This window comes from Crinia signifera, chromosome 8, assembly GCF_055691185.1.
Source record: "Crinia signifera chromosome 8, ASM5569118v1, whole genome shotgun sequence".
In the NCBI taxonomy this organism is placed as follows: Eukaryota; Metazoa; Chordata; class Amphibia; order Anura; family Myobatrachidae; genus Crinia; species Crinia signifera.
This window is the reverse complement of record NC_139224.1, coordinates 61889898-61906095: the sequence shown is the minus strand read 5'-3', so window position 1 is coordinate 61906095 and position 16198 is coordinate 61889898. Positions and strand designations below refer to the sequence as shown.

At 45.1% G+C, this 16198-nt stretch overlaps 1 protein-coding gene across 5 annotated transcripts in view; it reads right to left on the bottom strand.

The window, feature by feature from the left end:
- The window catches only part of MEI1 (meiotic double-stranded break formation protein 1), a 237512-nt gene that overhangs the window by 23869 nt on the left and 197445 nt on the right, over positions 1 to 16198 (bottom strand). For 4 of the 5 annotated variants that reach the window (XR_014454370.1, XM_083156559.1, XM_083156562.1 and 1 more), the window contains 3 exons: positions 7132 to 7216; positions 5174 to 5349; positions 1141 to 1222 (listed from right to left, as the gene is read on the bottom strand). Coding sequence is in view for 4 of the 5 variants with exons in the window: in XM_083156559.1 (XP_083012685.1) it covers positions 1141 to 1222; positions 5174 to 5349; positions 7132 to 7216 (343 nt within the window). In the remaining variant the exon portion in view is untranslated. The remainder of the gene's footprint in view (positions 1 to 1140; positions 1223 to 5173; positions 5350 to 7131; positions 7217 to 16198) is intronic. The other variant, XM_083156560.1, reaches the window with a different exon arrangement.

Sequence of the window (16198 nt, the reverse complement as noted above, 5' to 3'; positions counted from 1 at the left end):
AAAACAAAGTATACTGTATGTTCTGGTAAGAACTCAGGCTGTGGAACTTTAATTTAAAGTGGCTGTAAGATGAAGAGATGTGATTGAGTGGACCAGAGGGAAGAAGGTAAACAATAGCAATAAAGATTGGCATATCTACAGTACATACACAGGATGATGCCCACGGGTATCTTATAAGCAGTAGAGAGTGAGTGCAATTCCAGGCTTTGGACACAGTGGTGGAAAAATAAACGAATTGGCCCTCAGACTAATGTAGAGATTCCTTCCTATGTACTAGGTGGAGAGAATGTAATATGAACCCTCTGAAGTCTCAAGCTAGCTACACGCAGGATAATTTTTCTGTTCATTCTGTCTGGTGGGAACAAAATATCTGACATTGTATGGGAGTCAACAATTTGCTTCCAAATACTAGAAAATGGATTTCTTATAAATGTGTTAAATCAGATGGATTTAACAAATTTATCTGAATGACTATTGTATGCTTTCTAGCATTTTGGAGCAAATGGGTGATTGTAATTTGCTCCCATACATTATCAGATTTTTGCGACGAGTTAAATCTTTTTGTGTGTATCCATCTTTGACTCTATTGCATTGGAGGATCATTAGGCTTGTCAATCCTGTGTCAATGTATAGTCAATTAAAATCCTCAAATACTTCATCACCTTAAACCCACAGTTTATCTTCACTGAAACCTTAATCTTCTCTTCATATGTAGTAAACCAACCAGATAAAAATAATTGGAAACATCCAATATCATCATAATCCCCCCACAGTCTAATTTAAGATGAAACTTGTTGTACTTAGTACACTCCCATTAGGCTGGTAGTCAATTCTATGCCCTATCATTTGCAGATTCAAGGGTGGGTGGATAAAAAATCTCACAGACAGCATGTATAGGGTAATACATTTTATTTGGGACCAGGAAGAACCCCAACAAATTATTTTGTGAAGGAGGGGTAATCGTGTTAACAGCCATTACTTCCTATTTTTATTAAGTGTAGGTGTGGTTATTGGTATGTAAAGGCTTACAATGTTCATATATATAATTTGTGTTATTTTGTTTACCAAGCTCATGTATTACAGTGCTAAACAGAAAAAAAACATTGTTGTGGTGTTTTGTTAGCATACACTTATACTTACCAAGGTCAACTGCTTTGTCATATAAAAAATCTAAGAGGGATCCAAAACAATCTATAGTTGTCTGTACAAGGAGTGTGTCTTTCTGCATTCAAAAAACACAATAGAGTGTTCACAACAAGTTACATCACATAGCTATATCATCCATGAAGTTTTTGCTTTCTGAAATATTCAATAAATGCACATGGGGAAATTTATTTAGTTTAAAGGAGTACGAATATGTATTCGTACCCATTCAATGTCCAATACGGCCGTTAAATTAGCATCTGCTAATTTACTATCAGCCAAATTTGGTTGATTTGCCGTATTTATATATGGCAAACTCAGCCGAATTTTGGTGAACGGGTGAAAACACCATGGATAGAACTTGGCCATATATGTCCATGATTTCTATGCTGTTGTGCTCATCATTCGTACTGCTGAATTTGGCCGATAAATTAATCAAAATAGAAAATACTACTGGAAAATACTACTCATACAACCGGTCCTGTTTATAGAAATACAGGGGGAAATAAAAAAATCAAATGGGTTTCCCCCTGTATGTCCAAAACCAGCACCAGGCTCTTGGCTCGGTCCTGGTTCCCAAAATATGGGGGCAAAAAGGAGTAGGGGTATTTTTGAAACCAGCACCGGGCTCCAACAGCCAGTGGTGCCATGCCACAGCTGGGGGAAACTGGAAAGGGCAGCCCAAAAGTAGGTAAATATGAGGTAAATGATTGGCTACTGTTGCTGCTTCTGTGACTCCTCCTGTGCCCTCAGAGAGGACTTGCTGCAGAGTATGCAGCAGCATAGAGTTGCAGTGGTGAAGTGCACATTAAAGGGTCTTTCCATCCTTGAGCGTCTGTTGGCAAATCTGTTTCTGTATCCCTAAAGGACAAAGATCAGGACACTAAAGGTAAGGGCATAAAAAACTATTAATGTACAGTATTTCCCACACATGTAGCAAAATATGTTGCAATCCTGAAACATAGTATTCAGTATTTGTATCTGTTGGTGGTGATGCTATCAGTATATACTTCTTTTTTGTGAAAACAAACATTTGTATCATCTCATAAAAGCAAGCTACTTGTCTTGTTTCCTATTGAAATATGTGTGTGTTAAGGGGGATCTCCAGATAGCATACTATGGGGTCGATTCTATTATCTGCAAAGGGTGTGAGGTGCTGTTGCCAGGGGGTGCACATTTTAGTGAATTTGGGCCATGGTAATGTGCGTCTGCTACCGGGAAGAATCACACCCATGAATAGGTTTGCCCATAATCACACCCATGAATAGGTTCGCCCATACTTCAGATACTATCTATTATCTTCTAGAAGGTGCTAAATATATAAGAAGTAGAGTAGAATGCCTGTGACTAGATCATGAAATTCAAACACCTTCCCTTTCACCAAACTTTTTTTGAATAAACTGCAAACTACAGTAGTATATTGTAATACTTAATCTAGCACCCAATAGTAATGTATTACCTCTCACCTATGTAACACAACACATAGTTGCTGCTTGTTACTGAAATGTAAAACTTTTTAATACTTAAGCCTCATACACACTAGCTTATTAGTGGCATCAAAACTATTGTTTTGATGCCGATGGTCAAATAATAGTCAGCGCAGGCATGTCCAAACTATGGCCCTCCAGCTGCTGTAAAACTACACACCCCAGCATGCCTTGCCACAGTTTTGCTATTAGGGAATGCTAAAACTATGGCAAGGCATGCTGGGATGTGTAGTTTCACAACAGCTGGAGGGCCACAGTTTTTACATGCCTGATACAGCTTGTAGCTGCAATGAAATCTGCAAAAAATTCCTAGTATACGTGAGTATACATGGCCAATATAGTTGATTCTGATTCTATAGCACATACACATCGGAAGATATAGCGCATACACACAGAACGATATAGTTTAGGGAACTTTTTTACCTTTTACCCCAAAATATATTTAGATACGCCATGTGTAATACACACTGTACCAGAAATTGATGATATATCCTGCTAGTACAGTACACAGCATCATCCTTGAAAAAGGCACCTAGTGCCGAAACAGGTTGGAAAGAGACTTTGCTCCTGCACACACACACAACACAAGAAAGAACCAGTCTCCTCCCTTTGGGAGTCGAGCCCACACAGCTGGCGGAGGAAGCGACGCCGGGTAGAAGGATCACATGACCCCGAGCACCCGGAAGTTGCTCCGCTGCCGGCACTGTGGAGCCGGGTTTGAGGTTCAGCCGTATACTGACCAAGCCCTGGCTAGGAGGACTACAAGGACCATCATCGCCGCAAAGAGGACCGGAGGGAAGCCGCCGACTGAACAGGTGAGAGGTGTACTGCGGTGGGGACGGGACGCCAGCCCCCTCACCACCAACCTGTAACTGCCCGCCCAGCCAGTGACTCTGCCTGTGGTGACAGGCCTGTACTTTTTCCACCACTAACGTGACTGAGTTTTCACCCCCATACCCGCACTCCACTCTCTCACTTGCAGCCCCCGCAGGGTGGGCACCACCCCAACCCCACTCCATCAGCCCCTTAGCACACCACCAGTTCTCCATGCGCCCCAAATGTGCATATGTATATGACATGCCACAGGGCACATTGATAAATAAATGGTAATTGTGACATATTTTTTTGTGCTGCTGGTGTTTTATCCCCCTTATATTTAATCACTTTCCAGGAGAACAGGCACAGCCACACCTGTGCCGCACATTATATCAAACCCAAAACCTCGGCACAGGCTCACAGAGATAGGTATTTTAAGTAACTTTACCTCTCTCTACTCTAGTGCTAACCTAACATACAGATAAGGGTACACCGAACAATTGCTCACGAGTGCGCAATTCACCCAGTGTCCTACCAAACCAACAATCGGGTTCGTGGACAGAACCCAGAATTTGCTGCACCACCCCACCTATCTAAGTAGAGGTGGGGTGGTGGTCCGCTGCTATTTTCAATTCAAGTCTCCCACTGGACCACTAGCCAATAGGTGCTTGCAGTCCAGCAGCCACAAATGCTGCTTCTGATTGGACCGCAAGCGCCTATTGGCTAGCGGTCTAGCGGGAGAGTTGATTTGAATATAGCGCCGTACAGCCAGGCACAGCGGGGAGAGGGTTGGTGAATTTAAATTGAAAAGAAAATAGTATAAAGAAATGGGGGTACTTGTAAATAATAATAATAAAAAAAAAAAAAATATATATATATATATATATATATATATAAATAATTTAATAAAATAAAAATGTAAATATATGAGTGACACCTGGGAGAAAAAGTTTACAGTGTATACAGCTCCTTAATGGAGAATTTGGAGGACCGCAATGTTTTTAAGCTTTACTTACCACCTAGCACTAGGGTAGTTTACAGACTTCTATTGGTGCCGGCTGTAGTTTGTGTTCTTGCTGCTGTTGTAACACAGTGCGGGGACAGTCAGGCTCTCTAGGAGCCTCTCTAGCCACCGCTGGTGTAATTTGCGGCTGAGATACCGGCCGGGTGATGTCATTTCACACCACCGTCTCCGGTAGGCTGCAGTCAGCTGTGTTACAAGGAGCGGGTGAGCTGGGTGGGTGGGGGAGTGAGCAGGTGGGCTGGCGGTGCACTGCTCCGGGCGCCCTGTGATCTTTTGGCTCCCGGAGCTCATGCTCCACTGGCTCCGCCCTCGCTATGCCCCTGATTGGCAGATAGGTGAAGCTGCAGCACTACCCCACTCCCATGCACAAAACCTTTAGCTAAAACATTTTTTTTTAAATACATACCAACCACAGGGGCCCCTAGATAGAGGGGGGTCCAGGGGTGCTGACCCCCTGTGCACCCACCTTAATCCAGCCCTGTTGCCTGCAAATATAAGACAGTCTCCACTAGCAACCGGTCAGCGGTCCCCTTGCCAGCAGGACATGCGTGAGGATGTGTCTTAGTGATACAGGGGTGGCATTCGGCCAGCGAGGCCCTCTGGGACTTGGTAAATTGCGTGCTTTGCAGGTTACTGAGTCCACCAGAATCAGGGCCATAGTCCCTAGGGCATTCCAACATCAGATACATGCAAGATACTCTACCTGTATCAGGAGATTTTGGAAAGCAGCAACAAGGTGGAGTGTACTTTGTGTTGACAAGGGATGAATAGCTGCTTCCATATCTGTCAGGACCTGACTGTCCTTTTCTGGAATCATCGTGACAAGAGGTGAGGAGAATTTCTGACTCAGTAACAATTTAAACAGTTGAAGTAAGCTAACTGCAATGCAAATGTAATACAAAATGGTAAACAGAATAATAATTGTATTAAAACAAAATTTTTGCACAAGACATACATCTGCATATAATGGTGTATAGTTTAACACTGGATAATGTTTAATCAGAAAATTCCATGGCAATATATCACATCACTATTTAAATAACCCAATTTTGTTTTTTAGCATCCTGATCTAGTCTTATTTGGACAACACTGAATTGAGGGGGCATATTATTAGGGTTCTAGTGCAAGGATAGACAGTGTCTAGTCCAGGTGCGGCAACCTGTGTCTCTCCAGCTGTGAAACTACAAGTCCTAGCATGTCTTGCCACAGCTTTGCTAATAGGGAGTGCTAAAACGGTGGCATGGCATGCCAGGATTAGTAGTTTTACAACAGCTGGAGAGCCACAGGTTGCCTATGCATGGTCTAATCAGATGGTCAATAGGGTGACCCCATTTGGCTGATGTGTATTAGGACAATATGGTCAAAAGGATGAAAGGTAAGAGGCCAACTGTATTTATGGTTGAGAAAAGGCGGACTGATACATACCTCCCAACTTCTTGGCTGCTGGAATAGGGACACTCGCGCGACCAGAAAGGGGGGCGGAGCCTATGCAAATGAGGGTTCAGCTTATGCAAATTAGCCGCAACCCCATTTTCGGACGCGAATAGACGCTGTGCGCATGCGCACAGCGTCTATTCAAACAGCTTGGGGGGGCTCCCAACTGCCGGCCGCGGGTGGGACAGCGGGACAGGACCCGAAAATCAGGACTGTCCCTCTGAAATCGTGACACTTGGGAGGTATGCTGATATACTGGTTGACACACAAATAGTCAGCAATTATTTTTTTTTCAACTTGTGCTTCATTTAACAATCACATGGACAACAAATTGGGAATAGTAACCTTGGCCGAAGTGTGGCGAGTGAAGCATGCCCATGAGTATTAAAGAGCTTATGTTACTAGAATATAGATCTGTATGTATTGTATAACTGGGCACATTCAGCATTTTCATGCACCATACCATACCATATTTGGCAGATTGCAGACAGAAAGAAAAACTTAATCCAGGGCTATGGCTGGTAAGCAGTGCAGTTTGATATACAGTATGATTTAACTAAGGGATTTGTGGAGTTTGAAAAATGACAGGAGCTGCATGGCTGGTATTGGTGGGATGGTACTTATATCCAATCACTTCATCTCTGTTCAAGGCTTAGTAAATAGACCCATACAGATGGAGCCCCTCTCATTCATCCCCAGCACCTGCCAGAATGTCCCCGCTGGCGAGCGCTGGCTGAGAGGGCCTCCATCAGACTGGGACGTGCGAGCATCTCACACCCACTCACATCCCGTCACTTGGTGGCTGGGCAGTGGAAACCCTGCCCATCTCCGTTTCAGGGAGACGGGCAGGGTTAGGGGGGATGCGGCAAGGTGGCGGGGACCGACGAACGGTGATGGGGAGGCGGCGGATGGCAGCGGGGAGCTCCGTCGGAACAGGTCCATTCGTAGCTAGCCTGCGTTCACACGGACACTGATGCTTTGTTAGTGATTTATGGTAAGGCTGTGGTTAGGTTTCAGGTAGGGTTATAGCTTAATGGACAAAAAAACACTAGTCGACATTCACAATGTCAACATTCTAGAATGTTCAACATCACATTCATGTCAATACTGTGAATGTTATCATTTCACTTGTCACCTAGCAAGTGAGAAATCAGTGATTCTGCAGCCTGTCTTTATGGCCAAAGCATAATATATGTACAGTAGACCTAATATTAACAATTTGCTTACCCATTAGAATGGATGATGTATCCTTATACTTAAATGAAATTAAATTCACCACATTAAGCACATTCACATGAACAGATTTGTGGACCTGGTTAAGACAAAAGGGTAAATGTTATAGTACATTGTAGCAAGACGTTAACACCTGGAACTAAAGTATTTACTTTCAAGCACCCAAAGTTGCTGTTGTGGTATGTGACATTGAATGCAAATGTTGCTTGAATAAAGGGCCTGATTCAAAGTTGATCGATGATGTGCGAATTTACAATCTGTTTGGTTATCAAATGACTGTGCATGCGTACGGATCATATAAAATAATGACAGAAATAGCAAAAAATAACTAATTGAAATCCCCACACAATTTGACTTACATGAAGTCAGCGTTTAAGGGGTTGCAACCAGCCATTTTTTGAGAGTGTGAGAAAAAATACAGGCATGTTTAGGCGTTTAAAGGAGGGTATGTAACGTCAGCACCAGCCTCAACCAGCCTGTCTCTGTCACAGAGTTGTGGAAGGGTCAGACTTAGGGCCTTATTCTGATCGGTGCGGATATTCCCGAATTCTTTCGGTGCGGGCCGCACGCATCGCTGTGCGGCAGCGTGCGGCCATCGTCCGTAGAAACGCCCACGTGTCCTCCGCATTCGGACGGACTCACTCTGTAAGAACAGGGCGTGTGTACGGACGACATATAAACCATGCGTGTGCGGGGGAAACGTACAGATTCTTGCACGGTCTTCCCGCACAAGCACGGTCTTCCCGCACAAGCACGGTCTTACCGCGTGAGAACGTACGGAAAGCTGTCCGTACGCCCCGATGAGTATTTTCGCAAAATCCAACACAATTTTGTACTGAGTACACACAGCGATCACATGACCCACTTAGGCTATTAGGCAACCTCCTGCAAAAGGGATTGTTAGCAATTGCAATCAATTAAATGCTCATCTATACTGACCCACATTCCTACTACATTCATGACACACATTAACCCTTACAGCATGTGACCCAAACATACATCTATATACACTATGTACATTTTGCTTATTTTAAACAACTTACACATATACTTTAGCATGTTAGAAAAATACACTGACAACTTTCAACTTTAAATAACCATTTATTAATAAACCAATCTCCAAAAAATAAAACATTAATCTTCAGCATCTATTAGCCGGTCCATTTCTTCAAGCATGAGGCGCATCAGGCCTCGCAGTCTTACGAGGGTCCCACGGCGACCCTCCTCTGCTTGGGCAGGCTCATCTGTTGCGGAAATTAAAAATTAAAAATGACTAATGATATTCCTGCATACATTTAACATAGTCAAAACTACATTTGAAACATGCATTCTGAGAGGTGTGTGTGTGTATATATATATATATATATATATATATATATCTATCTATATATAACTAGATATATATACACACATATCTACCTATATATATGAGACATACACCTATACATACATGCATACATACTACATAGAAAGCCTGATTTTGGCCCTCTACCCTTTACTCTGTAGAACACCTCACAGTCATACTGCTCCTTCTCCATCCAAACCCACCCATGACTAAGCTCTGAGAAGCATGCCACGCGCAGCCCCAATCACAAATCGGCTAACAAAGTTCAGTGTCTCTTATATGATGGAGCCTGGCAGGGGAGTGACACAACTCTCAGGAATGCTCAGTACATTTGTGCAATCAAGCATGGCTTGGCTGCTGATGGTCTGTTCCAGAAATCATTGTCAGAATGCCAGTTAGGGGAAGCTGCAGCACTAACCCACTCCCATGCTCAAAAGCATTACTAACACCAAATACACACACAATTATGGTGCAAAACATACATGCAGACCGCAGGGGGTGGTTAGCTAGAGGAGGGCCCAGGGGCACTCACCACTTGTTACTCCAGTCTAAGCCACGCCTGGCCATACTCCATTTATGCCATACGGAATCTAGTTTACAAAGATCATTCACCAGTAAACTCTACTCACCTATATGAGCCTACACATTGTATGCAACCAGCAGGGACATGTAACCCTTACATGAGCAACTCATCTCTTTCTTCCTGGATACAGATTAACTACACAGGTTCAGTGGCACTTCAATTCGACCAGAAAGCCATCCGCACAACCTGTGTCATTAATATGTGTCCAGGATGAAAGGTATGGTTTGGGCACCCTATCTAACCCCAAAGTGTGTCTGTTGCTACCCAATTTGTTGTTTGCCTTTATAGTATTTTCAAACACATTTGAATCAACAGTGCTACATATCAAATAGTGGATGACAAAAGGAAGATCAAATCTTTATGTATACATACCACTTTCTGCCGCCTGCTCCACCACACAGGCCTCCTCATCCTCCCCCTCTTCCTGGGCCTCCTCGGCCACCACGACCTCCTCCTCGGCCGCCACGACCTCCTCCTCGGCCACCAGGACCTCCTCTTCGGCTGCCACCTCTGCCTCCACTGGCCACTCAGCCTCCTCCACTCCTTCACTTTCCTGGGCCTCCCCTTCGTCCACGCCCATCGCTGGCTCCGCCTCCTCCTGTGCCTGGCCTGCCTCTGCCTCCTCCCGGGCCTGCCTTGCTCGTGCACGTGCTGTGTTTGGGAAAAACGATAAAAGTGCCAATTAGTGGTAATTTGTATTAAGCCTTATCAACCTATAAATGCAAAGGTTAGAGGTACTGATACTTGTACATGCAAACAGCTCCTCAGTGGCCTTTACAAAACACAGCCTGTAACATGGCAGGTATGCTGTGACATTTGGCCCATTGTAAGCATCACAAGCATTAATCCTCCCCAATAACATATTTTATGACCATTACAGGGTGTCAATCAGGAAGTAGCACTCATATATTGTATGGCATGTTTAAATCATGATCAGGCTGCTGACCTTAGTGGATGAAATAATGTCAGGTAAGCAATCATGTACAAATACTGTTGAAATACTCACATCTAGCAATGCTGGCCCTTATGCTTTCAAGCCTCTCTGGCTCCCTGCGCCGGAGGTGGGACCACCGCCGCTCAAGCTGTGCGATGCTCCGCCGCACTTGGGTGCGGGCGTATATCCGCCGGCGGGCCACCGCATAGGCAGAACGTTTCTGCCTATTTGTAATAAACGGGCCAGCACGGCCCAGCCTGGTCTCCATAACGGAGACCAGTGCCCTCAGTTTGGCTGCAGAGAAGGGTGCTGCTCTGCCATAAGCCGCCATTTTAGGAGTGGCACAAATTTAACAATCATGTGCTGTCATTGGTTGATCAGAGTGATATTTGGTATTAACTTTATTGTTCATTTTTACACTAACAGCGTGTATGCGCCCGAACAGACGGCTAACCCATTGCATCGCACACCCATCCTAAACAGTGTAAAATAAGATGGCAACATATATCTAATCTATAACATTCACCAAACATGGGTATAAGCAACAGGTGAAATAGTGTGCATCTCTAGACACTTACACCTAACTCAACAAGGTACCAAACAGCTAATGTATAATGAAGGCAGACCTTTTCCCAAAATGAGCCCATGCAGCCATGTGTACACTTACCTTCTACTGGGCCATACTACAGAGGTGGAATGAAAAGTAGCTAGCATCTAACCTGAATGTGGAGTGCTTTCACATGTGATTTGGATGCTAGCACTGATTACTTGTGGCTAAGTGGTGGACTGGATTGACATATGGAATGGGTAGTGTCAGTTGTACTACATAGCAAACAAGTGCACAGTACAGAAGTACATTCAAATATACATGTCATGTCTGACCTCAGTTGTATTTGGTCATTGGTGTTGGAATCTGCATTTAGCACATAAATCTGACTTACTGAGTTTGCCAGGTTTTTGGAAATATTTCTCTACACCAAGGGGCGGGACGTATGCGCCGCACGGTTGACGCTGGCGTACGGGACGCGGCCGTACGGAACGCAGGTTGCAGCTGATTAACGCCAATTACAGAAATAGTATTTAAAGTTGACCTAGAAAGGCAAACAGTTGTTTTGCTAACATGCCAGGCTCAGGCTCAGAGGAAGACCAGGTGGTGCAGAATCTCTTGGCACGCATGGAGGCCAACACCACATATGTACCCCTCAACCCAGAGGACCGAGCTGGCCCATCAACATCAGGCCAATCAGCTGCTGGGCCATCCTCAGCAGAATCCTTGGGAACCCAGCAGGTGGCTTCCCAACAGAGTAGCCAGCCCAGCACTTCAGGTACAGCAACCGGTGCCCGTGGCAGTGCCTGTGCCCGTGGCCGCAGTGGGGCAACACGGGAACCAACAACACGAAAAATGGCATTTGAAGCGCGGGAGCTTGACATCCTGGTGACCCGGGCACGTGATTTAATTGAGTGTCCTGCGGTGAAGTTGACACACACAAGGAGATGGAAGATCTGGGAGGAGATAACGGCGGAGATTAATGCAGTGGCTCCACAAGTTCGTCAGACGGAGCACGTTAAGAAGAGGCAAGTACATGTGTGTAAAATTTGAGTAGGACAAGTCCAGTAATGTTTACATTCAATATTAGATGGAGTTGGCCAATGGGTGTTCACGTTGCTTGGACGCACAGACATGTAGCCCATGACATTGAATTGATAGTTATTGGAGGGTGACTGTTTTTGTATCTTCTAAGGATTGGTTTGAAAAAAGAATATAAGTACGTTTGGTGTCAGTAGGCACATGTTGTATTATGTTTCAGATTGCAATGGGTGCTACAGCAAACATGAGGAGTTACATGTATTAATATGTACACTTTGATTGCAGGTGGCACGACTTCAAAGGCAACCTCAAGAAGAAATTGACCGAGCGGTGGCAACACAGCCAGACCTCTGGGGCTGGCCCCATGCCTGGCAAGCTGGAGCTCACCCCCCTGGAAGAGATGGCCCAGTGCTGTATAGCAGTGGAGGAGGTCCGGGGGGTGAGCACTATAGACAGCGAGTCCCCAGCGGAAGTGATGGCTTCTACTCTTGAAGGTAATTATTTGCCAGGCCATAAGTAGATGTTTTAAATGTTGCATGGAATGTGTGGTAATTTGAATTTTCTTGTTCAACAGCATCGCCACCGCTGGTCAAGATTCTCTTGAGGAGGTTGTGGAGTCTGTGCCACCTGGCCCCAGTAGCAGGCCCGTGCAGCAGCTGCCAAGATTGTCTGCGGCTGAATTGTCCATGTGGGGCCGTGTGCTGGATAGTATTGTGCAGCAGGGAGAGTCGGCATTCGAGCGGGTGCGTAGGGCCGAGGAGGTGCTGCAGGGTTTGACCACCAGCCAGCAGAGTATTGCTGAGAGCCTGCAGGCTATGAGTGCCAGCCAGCAAGCTATGGCTGGCAGCCACCAAGCTATTGCTGGTAGCCTGCAGGTGCTGGCTGATCAAGCCCTGCGGCAAAACGACCTCCTCCTCCGCCATAATGAACTTATGGTGGAGCTAGTTAACAGCAATAGGGCCCTAATGTCACCCGCTTCGGGTGCATTACCAACCTCATCACTCCCTGCTGCCAGAGGGGGAAGAAGATCCACCCCCTCACCAGCTCGTGCTCCACATGAGCCACCATCTGACTCTGGCCGTGGACGAGGCAGAAGAGCTGCTGCACGTGGCAAGGAGCCTGCCAGGGGCAAACGTGCTCGCAAATGAACTTGTGTCCCCATTAATCTCCTCCGTTATGTCTTCCCAAATCTTCCATTGAGCTGTGTGTGTCAGCATCCTGTGTCCAAATCCGTGCCCAGGGTCACCACTTTTGCCCGCGGTTCAAATGTCATGTTTGGTTCCTCTGTTGCCCTGTTTCAGTGTGCTGTACTTGAAGTGTTGGTGCTGTACTTTTGTTGTGAAGCCACCTGATGTGTTCCCAATGATTCTGCTGTGGCTATTTATTATTTATTATGTAATTTTTGTCCTGGTATGGTACCATTTGTTTTGTTATGTATTTTCAATTATTGCCAAAGTTTGTGTAATAAATGTTATTTTGGCCCCACAAATGTCTGTATTAATTTAGACATGCAGAAGTGGCATGTGTATTAGTATTAATATTATTAAGTTGTGTGCATTATTTGCAGTGTAAAAGTGTGTGACAAGTGCAGCATGTAATGTTCCCTTTAAGCTGCAATGCTTCCAATTATAGCAGTGAGAAGCGTGTAATTAACAAGTCATGGGTAAAGTATGTGATTGTATTGGGTTCAGGTGACATTGGTTGAGGTGCGTCCGTCCTGATTAGGCGTTCCGATTGCCTAGCGCATGACCGAGTGGTGTCCGCAAAGCAAAAGTAACCTTTTGGACACCGCACATTTCTTCCCGTTTTGTTCGCGTGCATTCGGCGTGCTGTCCGAATGCACGCCTACCAATATATGTGTACTCCCCCGTGTCCGCCCATGTTTCCGCCCAGTTTAGCCCACTTTGAAACTACGCCCCTGTGTCTTTCCGCATGACGCCCATAACACACCCCTATTGCCCGAATGTATGCGGTGCACAGTTCTGTACAGGATTAGTGAGAACAAGTACGGAGACCATGCGTGGCACATGCGCCTAGCGATCACCACGCATGCGCAGACGGCTAAAAAACGCCATCCGAAAGAATACGGAAAAGTACGCACCAATCAGAATAAGGGCCTGGCGTGCGTTCTGTGCTTAACTAGCACACATTGCATCGCATCGTATGCCTTGTGCATGCGATGCGATAAAAAGCTAGTACAAAAAGTATGTGCAGCACATACTTTTTGTACTGTGCGATGAGGTGCCGCTGGGATCGGTGCGTGTGTGGGCACCATTACTCACATTTGCACAGACTGGGGAAATCATTCGATGGTGAGTGAATTGTGTATGGATGTGCAACAAGATACCGGATTGTGAAATCTTTGCAATTCATTCGCTGATTTACACAGAATGGGTTCTATTTCTGTTTGGCCAGTGGTAAACATTTGCAGTCATTTGCAAATGAGCGACCAGGTCCAAATCAGGCCCAAAGTCTGCTAGTGACTTATAGTAAAAATGTTCAGATGCTTATCCCAATTGATTTCCTTTTTATTTTAACAAACAGCAAATCTGCATTCTTCATAAAATTTTCATTGACACCCAGTGGGAACGGGGACATGTTTCCCTCCAGTTGCCATTCTTTTTGATACCAAATAGAGTTGCACTTAACCCACACCCTTGCGTCCGCACCGCGCCCTGCACATCCCCGTCGGCAAAACGCAACATACAGGTAGGAGAAGCATTGGTGTAAACAACCTAGTTATATATATATTAATATACTGTAGTAAATGTTTTCCACTATTTCTCATTGAGTTCAATGGGACACAGTGGACATTTTTAAGGAGTTCTGAAGGGGACATTTTTTGATATACAGATTAATATGTAGCTAAAATAGAAAAACGTCCATGTCGATGGAATGTGGCCAGCATGTTAATATTCATTGATGGCATGCAACATTTTTACTTTCAACATGACTGACTGATATACAGTATGTCAACATGGCAAATGACAATAATCTGAACATGTGATTATCCTCAGGGCCAGATTAACAATGGGGCGGATGGAGCTACAGCTCCAAGCCTCCACATAAAATTAGGCCTATTATCATGACACTATCGTGATTACAAACTGCCTAGCTGGCTACAAGGTTTTCATACATAACAAAAATAGGGTTGTAAAAACAATAAAAACAAAACAGAAGTTAGACAATGGGGATACCAGGTGCAACATCTACAATGTAATGTATGTATAGTTCAATTAACCATATACAGCAGGCATTCCCAACCACGGTCCTCAAGGCACACCAACAGTGCAGGTTTTAGTGATATCCAGGCTTCAGCACAGATGGTTTAATCAGAATCCCTCAGATACTAATTAAGTCACCTGTGCTCAAGCCTGGATATCTACAAAACCTGCACTGTTGGTGTGCCTTGAGGACCGTGGTTGGGAATTCCTGATATACAGGATCCTACTAAGCATTCAGATAACATGTCTAGACAAGAGACAATATTATTAGAATATTGGTAAGCAAAATATAAAACACATCAGGAGTCAGAAGATTTTCTGTTTAGTCACAGTCAGGTAGTAGAGTTGGTTAGACAAAAGGAGTACTGTAAATAGTGAAATAACCCTGCTTCTCTCTGCATTCACTCCATCTTAACCACCTCATATGCAGGGCTGCCAAGAGAAATCCTGGGCCCCGGTACATCAACTTCCAGGGGCCCCCATGGGGGTGACACGGCATGTTAAGGGCGTGTTTAGCACATGAGAAGAACCCACTCCCAGGAGCATGGCAGCATAAATATACACACAAAAAGCCATTCACTTACCCATATAAATACCCCCACTGTAGACCCATCTCTCCATCCCCGCCGGGCGCCCGGGTCCGTCCTACCGGAAGTGCTTTGCACCGTACTTCCGGTAGGAAGTCAGGGCACACTCACGTGCGTTCCACTTGTCCTGCTCCACTTTCAACTGGCCGGCAGTATCCAGCTACATCATAAAGGCAGATCCACGGCACCCATTCACTGGGGTCTAAATTAAAATCCCCTCATCTGTTACAGCTGGGTGCCGTGGATCCGCCCGTCATGAGCTGGGTACTACCAGCCAGTGAAACGCAGAGGGGGAGCAGTGGAATGCACGTGAGTGTGCCCTGACTTCCTACTGTGCGCGATAGGGGAAGTAGGGTGCCGAGCACTTTTGGGAGGATGGATCCGGGTACAGTGGGGGTATTTATATGGGAAAGTGAATGTCTTTTTTGAGTGTATATTTATGCTTTGGAGAAGACCGTTCAGAGTTAAGGAGCCCATAGACGCTCCGTTCTTCTGCCGTCCGTTTAGTACTATGCGATGCGCACTCCCGCGCATCACATAGTACAGTACAAAAAGTATGTGCTGCACATACTTTTTGTACTTGGTTTACATCGCATTGCACCGCATTGCATGCACAATGCATGCACCAGGCATGTGATGCGATGCGATGTGTACTTTAAAAGTACAAAAGGGACAGGAAAAATGGAGCGTGTATGGCTCCTAAACTCACATCTGAAGAAAGCTAGTTAGACATCACTGACTCCACCACTATGTGGCACATTTACAGAAACCGCTCTATAGGCAACTGCAGAAAAAGTGTT